This window comes from Eleginops maclovinus, chromosome 19 (genome assembly GCF_036324505.1).
Source record: "Eleginops maclovinus isolate JMC-PN-2008 ecotype Puerto Natales chromosome 19, JC_Emac_rtc_rv5, whole genome shotgun sequence".
Taxonomy (NCBI): domain Eukaryota; kingdom Metazoa; phylum Chordata; class Actinopteri; order Perciformes; family Eleginopidae; genus Eleginops; species Eleginops maclovinus.
This window is the reverse complement of record NC_086367.1, coordinates 12881254-12894843: the sequence shown is the minus strand read 5'-3', so window position 1 is coordinate 12894843 and position 13590 is coordinate 12881254. Positions and strand designations below refer to the sequence as shown.

Sequence of the window (13590 nt, the reverse complement as noted above, 5' to 3'; positions counted from 1 at the left end):
GTCCTGTGCTACCTCCCCTGGGAGTTATCTTAAATTGTGTTCTTCATATGTGGTTTTTAGCTCTAAGGCTTACGAGGCAAGAGCATTCTGCCCCGACACTGGGAGATATGATAGAGAAAGTCCTGCCAGGTAAATAACAACCTAAATCTGAAACGTTATTCTTCATTATCACATCATATTGGAGGAAAATGCAGTATGATTAACAATAAAGCTACATGAAATTATGACAGAAAATATGAAAAAGCAATGTTTGCTCCACGGTGGCAGTCATTGTTTTTTCATTAACTAATTCTAACACTTAAAAAGTACAACTTTTGCTAACAGCTAGCTGTTTTTTTTTGTTTTGTTTAACCTCATTTATGTATTCCATAAACACTGATGTATATGTATTGCATGAGAATGTCTCCACCTGTGTTGACAGAGATGAGTTTTTGACCCCCCTCCCTCTATGTTGTTACCCCTCCGGGCCTGCACCCTTCCTTCTGGCCACCCTCTCTCCTCTCTGCAGTACTTTTCCTCCCGCACTTTAACCCTGACGCTTCAGCCCCTCTTGCAGGCCAGACCCCATCCCCCGAGGAGGACACCGTCATCAGAGACCTGCTCCCTGAGGACGCAGGCATTGATCACCAGACGGTTCACCAGCTCATGATGGTGCTCATGAAATTTATGGCCAAAGACCAGAGCAGTGCCGAGGCTGACATCGGCAGTGCCAAGGCTTTCAACACAGTGAAGCGCCACCTGTTCGTGCTGCTCGGCTATGACCAGCAGGAGGGCTGCTTTATGATTGCACCTCAGAAGATGCGTACCTCCACCTGCTTTAATGCCTTCATCGCCGGCATTGCACAAGTGACTGACATATAGTCTATTATCATTTATTTTTGATTTCCTGTGACTGCATTTACATGTTAACTGGTATTTATGGTAAGAAATTGTTAGGAATATGACATTGTAACATTTTTGTTCCAGGTGATGGACTACAATATTGGTTTAGGGAAGCAGCTGCTCCCCCTGGTGGTCCAGGTGTTGAAGTACTGCACGTGTCCCCAGCTGAGGCACTACTTCCAGCAGCCGCCTCGATGCTCTCTCTGGGCCCTGAAGCCACACATCAGACAGATGTGGCTCAAAGCCTTGCTAGTTATCCTCTATAAGGTACTATTTGTGTTTCTGTGTTAGTGGGTCTTCATTGCATGGAATATTCATTCAGTCTCTAGATGTTTTTTCACCTTTTTTCTTAATATGATATACATGCTGGATTGCAAAGAGAATAACATAAGCCTATTATATTTGTCTTTGCTCCATAGTACCCTTACAGAGACATGGACGGGAGTAAAGTGGTCCTCCATCTGATTCACATCACCATCAACACGCTGAATGCCCAATATCACAGCTGTCGTCCCCACGCTACAGCAGGACCGCTCTACAGCGACAACTCCAACATGAGCCGTTACAGCGAGAAAGAAAAAGGTGAAGCAAAATAAAGGATGTTGTTTATCTCAACAGCAGACTTCACAAATGTCAGGTTTGCTGTTTTATTTGTTTAATCGTTTCTTTTACGTGGAACTCATGTTTTAAAAGGATCCCATTTGTTACTACAAATAAGAAAAAAGCATCACTATTCCATGTACATTATGATGGCAAAAAATGATGAGAATGAATCCAATTCATGTAGACTTTTCTCCATCTTAGAAGAGGACAGTGTATTCGATGAGTCAGACGTGCATGACACACCGACTGGTGCCGCTAACAAGGAGTCACAGACCTTCTTTGCCCGTCTGAAGAGGATTGGTGGCAGCAAGTCTGTGAAGTACCAGCCGGTAGAGCTGAATGCCAAGAGAAGTAAGAAGCAGACTCTTTCAAATTCAAACGTAGTATAACAGCAGAACATATTTTTGAGCTACAGGAAGGTGCTATGTTCACTGGGATAAATTCTAACTCTTCTTCTGTAAATCAGGTGAAATTGAGCTGTCAGAGTACCGTGAAGCCAGCGCGCTTCAGGACAGCATTCTGCACTGTGTGAGGGAGGAGAGCACCAGGAAGAAGCGGCTGCAGGCCATGCACAAGCAGAAGTCTCTGGACATTTCCAACACTGACTCCATCCTCTTCAACCTGGATGAACACCGACGTAAATCCTGCATTGATCGCTGCGACATGCAGGCGCCCCCTGAGGTCCTGCTCCCATCTTCGGCCACGTCCCATCACGGCAGGCGTCACGGCAAGGGATCATCTGATGGCTCTTCGGTTCGGGTGGAGGGCAGCGATGCCGTTGACCGACGGGGCTCAAAGCCTGTTATCCCTGAGGTCCGTCTCAGCTGTATGGAGACCTTTGAGGACAAACTGGACCTGAGCTCACTAGGAGGATCAGTTCAAGGGAAGGAGGACCAAGACCTCATCGACCTCTCCTCTGACTGCACCTCCATTCCAGAAAAGCACTCGCTGCTCTCGATGTCTGACAGCGACTCCTTGGTGTTCGAGCCGCTGCCTCCTCTGAGGATCGTAGAAAGTGATGAGGAGTTTGACCTTAACACCATCATGTCCTCCAAGTTCAACGGCAGCCCAAAGTTATCTTCTTCCCCTGCCAGCAGCAAGACTTTGCGACTGTCTCCTGTGGTTCAGGTGAGTGTAGAGGACTGTTCCAGTGACAAAAAGGGCCCAGAGCGCCTGGTGGGAGATGGAGGCTCAGAGCAGACGTTAGTGATTAAAAGGCCAAACCGTGTGACTCCCAGCACCTCTCTGGATATTCCTGATCGACTGGAAAATGTCTGCCATGAAAGCCCCATGACCCTAAAGCAGAAGAGAGACATGCTAAGGAAGACCCCACATGTCCCCGACACCTCGCTAGACGACATGTGTGATGAGGTAAAGAGCTTTGTACTCGGGACCAGTCCCTCTGGTAGGACAATCTTCTTGGACATCCCAGAAGACAAAGCCGAGCCTCCTTCCTCACCGGAAAAAAGCAAGAGGGACAGCAATGACGAAGAAGAGGATGGGGATGATGAAGATGACGACGACATGGCTGATGAAGGGGACAGCGACCAAAAACCTGACAATGGAGACGATGAAGCAGAGTTTAAAATCCAGATTGTTCCCCGACAACGGAAGCAGAGGAAGATAGCTGTCAGTGCCATCCAGAGGGAATACCTGGATATCACCTTCAATATGTTCGACAAGCTGGGGGGGGAGCAGACCACAGAAACAGGTACGGAAAAAAGATGGTTAGGATAATTTCTTTTTTACCACTGTGCTGCTCAGAAAGTGTGTACATTTGATGATGTCTTACATTTAAAGAAGCTTATCCCATACACAAAAATCTATTTTTTGTGTAGCTTGTTCAAAAGTGAACTAAACTTTAGAGAACACCTTTTTTTTGTTACAATTCTTGTCAATTTACATCAAATCATCTACACTTGAGGTCCCAGTTAACAATTTTGCCCACAATTAAAATGAGGCTGTTTCCATTTCTGTACAATATGAAAATAAATTAGCAGATGATGAAAACAGTAGAATCCCGCATGGACCACTTCACAGCCTCGCTGCTGACTTAATCACTGACCTCGTCACAGTTTATGTTCCTGACAGATCACTGTGTACTGCTGACTCTCACACATCAACTGTTCCTCAGTCTAAGACTGAAGGCTACAGTGATGCTGCGTTTACTTCCTTTGTTTCAATCTCAGTGTCGATCTGAGAATGTGCACCTCACTTTCAATGTTTAAATGAACACTCATCTTCTATGATGAAAGTGTTTTTTACTGTGATGGATCGTACAATTCTAGGAAAAGTTTTTGACCCATGTTCAGAAAAAAAGGGAACGATGGCAGCCTGTTATGCTGGGAAAATGCACCCAAAAATAGTAATAGTATGCATTTCAAAATGGACAGCATAAATGTGAAGGATACATGATTTGAGGATTGAAATAAATATTGGCAAGACATTGGTATACTCTTATTAGTTTCTAGGATATAAGTGTACCCTGAAAAATGCCTCCAACCGGTATATACCTAACCACTCCGGCTGTGTGGTGTCCTGTGGTGTGTATATGTATGTGTTCACTGTATTGTTTCATACTAACGCTTTGGAAGTTTTTCAGAAGCAGTCAAACCTTTACATTTCAGTGCAAGCTAAGTAGAAGAGCATAATTTCAGATCAAATTGCCAATTTAAATCTGCCTACAGGCAAACAAAAATCATTAAACTTCACATAACCGTAAATTAGTACTAAACACTTAAACAATCACCTAATGGTAGCAAAAGTAATGCTTATTACTACTGAATGTCCATATCTTATCAGTTTTTATTGGAATATAGCGGCATAAATTCTGGCAAGATTCTGATGGCAAAGCCCAGCCCATTATTTACCCATATTGCCTTGCAGATCACAAAGTTCTGTCTACTTTGGAAAAGCCACGAGAATCGGCTTCAGCACCAACGCTCGAAGCTGCTATGCCTGAAACAAGCCACCGCTCTTCAGTATCAAGTAGGATCCAGATACTTTACCTATTGGTTCCTTATAAACTAAATCTGACAGTTGTGGATTTGTTAAAGAGGGCCTTATTCTATCTGTTTCTATTTATGATGGTGCGATTATGTGAAATATCTTGATCCTGATGCTGGAAATATGAAATAAAATAACATAATATTATTTGACATCTTAGCTTTTACATTCCTAAGAAAATGCAGAGAGAAATATAAAGTTTTACATATTCTTTTTTTCTAATTAATTTTGCTTTAAAGTATTATCATAGTTTTCTAGTTAGTCAAACAGACTGAGCTACGTTCTTGACCTCATTTTGTCCTTATGATAAAAGCAAATCACAATATTCCCCTCCTTTCATGTGTGTCTAGTTTTTATCAATGTACCCACACACACACTTGTTGGTATTGCTGAAAGGGTCTTGGCAGCTGCTTCACCCCAGGTGTCGTTCTCTGACCTTTAGCTCAGTACCGTCAGGTGAAGCGCGGCTCCCTGGGAGCTCTGACCATGAGCCAGCTAATGAAGAGACAGCTGGAACACCAATCCAGTGCGCCACACAACATCAGCACCTGGGAGACGGGTCAGTCACTTTAGACTTTTCTACATCCCATAACAGAAGGAGATACAGTATATGGACATACAGTAGTAGCACATGATAGATGAAAACAGAGACAGTAAACCCACATGTTGTTCCTCACTAACCTAATCAATCAGCATCTAATGACTGACAAGAAAAGCCGTCTACTGTTTTATTTCATCACTCTGTTCCTTCTTTTGTAGGCCCTACAAAGACCAGTTTGCTCTCTGCACCAAGCACAGTCAGCATGTTTGTCCCGGCGCCCGAGGAATTTATTGATGAGCAGCCTACCACGATGTCTGACAGGTAAATGAACTTATCAGCGGATACCTGTCTGGAAACAGGTAATCATAATGCTTAAACTTGCCTGTTTCTACACATTGTTCCAGGTGTCGGGACTGTGCGGCCGTGCTGGAGGAGTACGACGAGGAGACTCTCAGCCTTGCAGTGGTCGTTCTGTCCATGTTCATCCACCTCAGCCCTGATTTGGCTGCACCCATGCTCCTCGACATCATGCAGTCTGTGGGAAGGTACAGCCGCTCCTGTAATCCACATCCACAAAGCACTTCAGAGTCAAATGAAGTTTCATAACTCGCCCTCAGAACTCATGCATAATTCATCCCTGAATCCTAATCCGCTGCTTTAACTACTTTCAGGTTGGCATCCAGTGCCAATTTTTCTGGACAAGCTGAGAGGTATGAGACATTAAAGCTGTCACATAAGCCTTTACTGTGCTTATGGCTGAGTTTAATAATAGATGTGAAGTTAAACCGCCTGTCCAACGCTGCTTTTCTTCCTGTGATGTTTTGCAGTATGTTGATCCCAGGAAATGTAGCAGGTGTAGCCAAGCAGTTCCTCCGCTGTATGTTTCACCAGCTGGCCCCTAATGGCATCCTGCCCCAACTCTTCCAAAGCAACATCAAAGGTCTGCGCACACCACAGGCTACTCAACTCAAAAATCCTATAAATGTACCTGCACTATTTCTATAGTGACTTACAGCATGTCTGAAGTGCTCCGTTCAACCTTGTTTGACTATCCGTTACATTTTATTACTGATTTATATAAACCTGGATAATAGTAATAGCAGTCTTTCTTTACCCATCTGTTTGAATGTGTCTGAAACTTGTGTCCACCTTTCTTATTTTACAGATGGAAGTTTTCTGCGAACACTGGCCTCCTCCCTGATAGATTTTAATGAACTGAGTTCTGTTGCTGCCCTCAACATGCTGCTTGAGGTGAGATATTTTAGCAGTTGTGTAGTCATTTACCCAGCAGGAGGAGCTCTTGTCAAAGCAAAAGCTTTTTTCTTTTTTCTGGCTTCAGCTACATGAACAGCATAAGCCCATCTAAAGCAACAAAACATTGGGGTATTCCAGAAAACCTGCCTTCCTCTGCACCATTGTACCAGTTTATTGTTAATATTAAAGCTAAATAAATGACACAGATAACAACCCACTGATGCATGAGCTCATCCCTGCAATCATCTGTGCTTCACTGTGCTAATCCCTCGCGCTCATCATCAGCTCTGTGATTGATCAGGACTGAATGATCAGTTAAATGGAAATATCTTCGCTTATAGAATCTCCTTATATAACCCTGTTATGGTTTATGCCTCTGTGCCCTCCAGGGCTTAAACAACAAGAAGAGTCTGCCAGCAGGGGGCACAATGCTGCACTGCCTGGACAACATCGCAACCTTCATGGAGGCCCTTCCCATGGACTCTCCTAGCAACCTGTGGACGACCATCTGCAACCAGTTCCAGACCTTCCTCACAAAACTGCCCTCTGTGCTTCCTCTGAAGGTAGATATGGACTCTTCCGTTCACTTAGTCATGGGCTGATATGGTCTAATGTGATTATGGCCCGAGGAAAAAGTATCTTGCAGTGCCCTTTTCGGGTTCAATAGGACAGAGTCTTAAAATTGTAATTGATTTGACTCTGCCGCTTTTGACCTTGGAGGTCAATTGAATGTCTTCTAATCAATTTATCACTGCAGGCACATTTTAATTCCAGGAATATGGCTATGCACCATGCAATGTCTTTTTATATTGGCAAAACCAACTGTCACGCCAAAATCTTTCCCTTTTGCAATCTGTGTGTCTCATTAGTGCCCCATGGATTCCAGTTTAAGGATAATCATTTGTCTACTAAAAATCCCAACTACAAATGCAACCCGGGTAAGCCCAGAGCAGAATATTTCAAACTGATGCATTAAAATACGAGACTTTATTATCTTACCCTTTCCTTCCACCATACAGAGCCTCCTGGAGCCTTTCTCCAAGCTGCTGAGCTTTGTCATCCAGTATGGCATGTTCAGTCTCTCCTACCTCGTAGAACTGTGTGGACTATGTTACAAAGGCTTCAACAAGGTACTCTTGAGTGTGCTTTCATAACATCTTTTCTGTAAATAGAGTTTAGTAGGAATAAAGCCCGTGTTGACAGTAATCACGCAGTCTTTAAGGAGTTAAACCTTTTAAACTAATCTGCAGTTTTAAAAATGTTGAGCCGCTGTTCACAGGCCTCTGGCTCATCACTCTGTGGGTGCTTTACCTACTTCCCTGACTCTCCAGTCAGCCAGAAATGTGGCCATGTGTCACAGATGATTAAGTAGGCAATCAGCTAGTATTGATTAACATGATTAGTTGATGTGCTAGGGCAGACCGGTGTGATTCTGAGTGGCTGTCTCAGACAGAGATGGAGCCAGGGCTGTCTGAACTGTTGGGCCAGATGAATCCTCAGTCCTCTACCACTGTCAGTGCTGCATGCTTTATGTCTCCTGCAGTATTGATTTTCTACACCCTCTTTAATTCCTCACCGTATAATATCCGCTTTTCAAAACACAGAGTCACTATCAGCAATTGCTTTTGGACCCTGTCCTGTGTTTTATGAAGAGGTGCGCTTTCCGGGAAGCTTCCCCCAGTTATCTTTGGAGGTCAGTTTTTAAGGATACAAAGTCACATTTACTAGCCCTACAAAAGTTTGTCCCGCCATGCATCATTTGTGAAAGCTGCACTGCACTATGCGACTGGGCCCTCTAGCTTAAGAGCAGAGTATGATTTGCTATTTACCGAACGGACATGCTCCATTAACTTTTAATTATGAGAGTGCTGCGTACAGGTATGCGCATTAACGAGAGTCAGAAGCAGCTCTGCATTCTGTAGGAGCGGAGGAGCATGTGCCTGCGCCTAACATAAGCAAACATGACTGCATAGAGAAAGAGGGAGGCAAAGTGGAAGCCAGAAGATGACAGTGTGGTTTGTAAACAGGCAGCTGGGCTTTGTGTGGAAGGGATGAACAAAGAGAGAGCCTGTCCTCAGGGAGGGAGAAGGCAGCCTGACAGCCTCATCTGAGCTGCCTGGGACTCTGGGAGGAGAGATCTGGACTGGCCTAAATCTACTCCTCAGCTTCCCTATTCTCTGTCTATTCTCTGTCTCCCCTGCCTCCCCTCCCTCCCCTCTCACTGCCTGTCCTTCCCCCTCTATTCAGGCTACAGAGTTTATGCTCTCCTCGCAGCATGAGTAAGGGAGAGTGATAATAGAAAAAGGCAGTCTTGCTGCATCGGTACATTTACCCCACTCTCTATCTCCCCATCCAGGAGAGAGATAAGTTCTACATGTCCCGCATTGTGGTGTTAGAGCTCCTGCAGGCTCTCAAGTTCAAGTCTCCTCTGCCCGACACAAACTTGTTACTGCTGGTCCAGGTAAAAAAAATGCTCTTTTATTCACAGTTTACAAGATCCACATAAATCACAGTGTTGCATCCTGAATACAAATGTAAAAACTGCTGTGGGATTTCTCAGTTTGTTTGTGCAGATATCGGAACACGGCTAGCAGAATCCACCATCATCCAAAAGCACATGATCTTAACGCTGCCGGGGGTAAGACTTTAGCCGATGTGTATTTGCCTCCTATTAGAATAAGCCTCATTAAGCAGCGGGGAATAAAGATGGAGCCCGCTGTGATTCCTCCTAAAGGATAAACTGCTTTTGTTCTCCACAGTGCACAACAGCAGCCATGGAATGCATGAGACAATACATAAGTGAACTCCTGGACTTCATTGCAGATATGCACACACTAACCAAACTTAAAGTAAGTCTTATTCTTATCAAATGTTTATTATATATTTCCCATTGTCCCGCACTTATATTTCCAAATCTGTCACTCAGAGCCATATGAAGGCTTGCTGTCAGCCTCTGCATGAGGACACTTTTGGGGGGAACCTGAAAGTGGGCTTGGCACAAGTTGCTGCCATGGAGATCAGCAAAGGCAATCACCGTGATAACAAAGCTGTGGTCCGATATCTTCCTTGGCTTTATCATCCGCCATCCACCATGCAACAAGGGTAAGCATGAGAAAAACGGCAGACGGGTTTAGTAATGACTTAAAGAGACAGTTCCGAATTACATAAAAACATATTGCTTCATCTATTTCTGGTGATATCTAGATGTATTCATTGAAGTTGTAACAAATGTTTAAGGTATATTGGTGCAAAAGCAGAATTGTCAAAACCTGGGAAATTATCTTCGATGTCGGGTACAACCAAATCTGTTTTATGTACCTTCCGTTAACCAACACTAATGTTAAACTACCAGATATTTAGTATAATCCTCTAATTAGAATATATTGTGGGCTGATTTGTGAAACTGAAGATTTAATATTTTCTCCCTTCAGGCCAAAAGAATTCATTGAGTGTGTGTCCCACATTCGTCAGCTGTCCTGGCTACTTTTGGGCTCCCTGACACACTGCGCCCTGCACCAGGGCTCCACCTCCTGCATGCCCATCCCTCTGGATGCTGGATCCCATATTGCAGATCATCTTATCGTTATCCTCATCGGTTTCCCAGAACAGTCAAAGGTCAGGCGGAAAGAAAATCCCTCTAATGACCCCGTCCAGGTTGTGTTAATATGATCCATAACAACCTCTCATTGTTCTTGATCTCTGTCCCCAGACTTCGGTGCTGCACATGTGCTCTCTGTTCCACGCCTTCATGTTTGCCCAGCTGTGGACTATCTACTGCGAGCAGGCGGCCGCTTCTCCGTCCCTGCAGAATCAAAACCAGACAGAGTTTTCCTCCAGCGCTATCCTTACTGGCCTGGAGTTCTGGAGTCGGGTAACACCCAGCATCCTGCAGCTCATGGCCCACAATAAAGTAGTGAGTGAGCTGCCTGTTAATTAACAATTACATTTTGGACTGATTTCTTTCGTAAATGATGGGAAATCTGTAGCTTTGATAGAGAAAATCACAGTTTGATTGTTATCTGTTTTCAGATGGTAGAAATGGTGTGTCTTCATGTCATTAGTTTGATGGAAGCACTGCAGGAGTGCAACTCAACCATCTTTGTCAAGGTTTGATATGACTCTGGTATCTTTCTACATCGTTAATCATAATCACTTTAACATGTATCCTCATACTTATCTATCCTCATTTTTTCTTATAGCTAATTCCTATGTGGCTACCCATGATTCAGTCAAACCTTAAGGTAAAGATTTAAAGATGTTGATACAGATTTGTAATATGTAGCTAACCATTGACTCTTTAGAGGATTTTAGACTCATCTTACCTTTTTTTGTTCATCAGCATCTCTCTGCGGGGCTGCAGCTACGTCTCCAGGCCATCCAGAACCGTGTGAACCATCAGTGTCTGCAGGGCCCGACATCTGGAGCCCCTCCGATTGCTCTGCGTAAATGGCTGCAGTGCACCCAGTTCAAGATGGCGCAGGTGGAGATCCAATCGTCTGAGGCCGCCTCTCAATTCTACCCAATGTGACCTGCTCCGTGCTCACATCTGGATCCTTAGACCTGCATGCATCCTCTCTGACCAAAAAACAGACTCTTCTGTAAACCGAGGATGTGTGGAATTCATGTGGAATGAATCATTTTCAGCACCTTCAGTATCATACCTGTACAGAAAATCTATGCTATTTTGAAGTACTATCACTGGAGCTGATAATTAAAAGTTTGGCAGGCTTGTGTGGGATGATTGTATCAGGTGCCTAACTGTTGTATTCAACAGAGAGACTTTCTATAGATGTTAGTAACAGTGAGGGGGTGAAAGCAAATGCTTGTTGAATATAAGCTACTCTCACTGTTACATTCCTATTCTATCACTTTTTAAGTTGCTTGGTCACAAGCCGAATAATAAAAGAATGAGTTTTTCTACAGATTGAGTACACTTTATCATTTCAAATGAATTTCAAATCCCTTTCAAATTCAAATGTGACATTTACTGCCCTTTTGATGTCCTGGCTGATTTGGAAAATGTCCAGTTTACCATAATGCAGATAAAATCAGCTCTGTTTTTCACTCTGCTAGACGAGAATCTGAACCTCAGGTGTGTCCGGGAAAATGGCATGACATGCATTACTCAGCTCCCGTCTGAGATCCTTGTCGGACTGTCAGTCATGCTGCCTCTCGCCATCAGAGCTCTGATCGATCAGAGGCCGCTCTTGAGTTGCAGCAGCAGCTTTGTAACTCGATAAGATGGAGCCAGACATTAGAGGTAAACAAGACTATTTTGGTTGTGCCCCCCTCCCAGCCCTAAAGTGGAAGGCATCCTCCCCCTTCCCCATTTGTCTATTCCCTTCTTCATTGGCAGCAGCGAAACAGATTGGCCCACGCATATACCAAGCAAACACAATTACCTTTGGCCTAATGTGGTTTGTTGTGATTAAGCATTGTTGTGAGGTCTAACCGCATTACCACAAAGCTCTTGTCTGAGAATAACAGATGACATGACAGCAGGGCTAGAATTCAGAACAGCACATTAATCTTTGTTTTGATCTTCGCTGCTGCAAGGATTTCATTATCAAGCATTAGAATGAATAACATCTGATGATATAAATGTTTTTTGCAAGAAGAAATTGGTTTATCGGACAAAAATAAGTCAAATTTGATTTGCATGTATATATTTTTTATGTTCTTTTAGTCACTGCAAGTGTAAAAGGACCCATGTTGAGAGGTGTGGACCAAATGAGTCACTAGTGTAATGATATCACATAATGTGACTAATGAACACGCACATACACACACACACTCTCACACACACTCCCCGGTGACCCCAAGCTGGCTGAATCAGGCTGCAGTGCCCCTGCTCATCCACCTGTAGTCTTGGCTCATCAAAGAGCCCCCCCTCCTGCTGTGTACCTCTGTGAGTGTGTGTGTCTGTTAAAGTGATGCAGGATGCAGGTGTGTGTGTGATGTGTCCCAGCATGTGCACAGGTGTGTGTGTCTGTGTGTTTAATCAAGTCCCCCTTGCTCTGGGGTTGCATCTGTCAGCCACTGCCACCGTTGTGATCGTTTGAACTCGCAGCCCTTTTCGAAAGAACCTCTCTCATTAGCAGCAGCTTATGTAATCAGTGTCCCACAGGTATCAAGCCCTTTCCCCGCCCCTGCCTGCCTTCCCCGCCTGCCTGCTGCCTCCTGGAGGACCATATGGGAGCGCTGACCTGATGAGCAGGCAGCTGGAGGTAGTGAGGGTAATTAATGTTGACCAAAGGCCTCTCAGGTAGAGAGGGTGTGAGTGGGTCCTCACAGATTGTGAAGGTCAGCTTTGAAAGGACTTTGCAGGCTCTCACACAAACACACACATGCATTCACCAGCATGGTGTAACACCAGGTGTGTACATTAGTGACATTCCTTGATTAAAGAGTCTCCAACATGCTGCTAGATTTGTACAGATATTTTTAGGAATGTGTGTATCAGTGCCACTTTGCGCTATGGAAATACCTTCTGAGAGCCTGGTAAAGCTTGTTGAGTCAGTGACAATCTCTGGTCCCCCCGCCTAGTGCTGTCACATTGCTTTTATAACAGTGAAATTCACAGCGCCCTGGCTGGACAATGCATGAATGTTTAAATTGCTCAGAGTGTCCATTGGCATTACCATCAAGTAGCACATCTAAAACAGGGCAGGCAAACTCTACGGTCCCTCATTCACATTATAGTTCATTGACATTCCTCTTCAGTGCTCCTCTGCATCAGCCTGTAGAGTACAGGTTTGTCCCCCTTGTTTGTTTCACATCATTAACTACAGTTATAATGTGCAAATTAAAATGGGAACATGTCCATACAATTTAATCTAAGAATGAAACCTATTTCAAGAGGTGTTTCAGAACCATCTTTTCGCTTCCTGTTAAAACCCTTATTTTGTAGCAGCAACTTGTGTTCTTTCTTCAGCTGCAGAAATCCTTAACACATTTTTTTGTCACATGAGCATATCCTGAGACCATAGCGAGCACAATATGCAACCTACAAGTTTTCTTGTTTGCGTCATTAGGCCCCACGGAGAGCAGTTCATTAAAGATGCACTGTGTGAGACAGACTGAGAACATGTCCTTCACTGCAGGAGGGGGTGGGGGGCCGGGGGGGGAGAGAGACATGGACGGCACAGATCTCTGCCCAAGACGTGGACCAAACAACACAGACAGGACGAGCACAGGCTAAATATAACAGTCTCATTTTTATCACAGGCGGCCAGTTTGTCTGCCATAACATAATAACAGATCTGTGTGTGTACATATACCGCTTTAAACACAATAGACTGTGG

At 44.2% G+C, this 13590-nt stretch overlaps 1 protein-coding gene across 1 annotated transcript in view; it reads left to right on the top strand.

Annotated features, from left to right (window-relative positions):
• LOC134881045 (protein unc-79 homolog) overlaps positions 1 to 11208 on the top strand; it is a 32276-nt gene extending 21068 nt beyond the window's left edge. The window contains exons 27-51 of the mRNA XM_063908160.1: positions 61 to 129; positions 509 to 846; positions 967 to 1149; positions 1302 to 1464; positions 1687 to 1836; positions 1952 to 3196; positions 4372 to 4473; positions 4934 to 5050; positions 5251 to 5353; positions 5437 to 5577; positions 5704 to 5742; positions 5860 to 5972; positions 6198 to 6283; positions 6676 to 6849; positions 7156 to 7224; positions 7306 to 7416; positions 8643 to 8747; positions 8847 to 8924; positions 9046 to 9135; positions 9213 to 9388; positions 9718 to 9901; positions 9996 to 10199; positions 10316 to 10393; positions 10486 to 10527; positions 10626 to 11208. Coding sequence (XP_063764230.1) covers positions 61 to 129; positions 509 to 846; positions 967 to 1149; positions 1302 to 1464; positions 1687 to 1836; positions 1952 to 3196; positions 4372 to 4473; positions 4934 to 5050; positions 5251 to 5353; positions 5437 to 5577; positions 5704 to 5742; positions 5860 to 5972; positions 6198 to 6283; positions 6676 to 6849; positions 7156 to 7224; positions 7306 to 7416; positions 8643 to 8747; positions 8847 to 8924; positions 9046 to 9135; positions 9213 to 9388; positions 9718 to 9901; positions 9996 to 10199; positions 10316 to 10393; positions 10486 to 10527; positions 10626 to 10814 — 4349 coding nt within the window. The 3' untranslated portion in view covers positions 10815 to 11208. The remainder of the gene's footprint in view (positions 1 to 60; positions 130 to 508; positions 847 to 966; positions 1150 to 1301; positions 1465 to 1686; positions 1837 to 1951; positions 3197 to 4371; positions 4474 to 4933; positions 5051 to 5250; positions 5354 to 5436; positions 5578 to 5703; positions 5743 to 5859; positions 5973 to 6197; positions 6284 to 6675; positions 6850 to 7155; positions 7225 to 7305; positions 7417 to 8642; positions 8748 to 8846; positions 8925 to 9045; positions 9136 to 9212; positions 9389 to 9717; positions 9902 to 9995; positions 10200 to 10315; positions 10394 to 10485; positions 10528 to 10625) is intronic.
• Positions 11209 to 13590: the final 2382 nt, after the last annotated feature.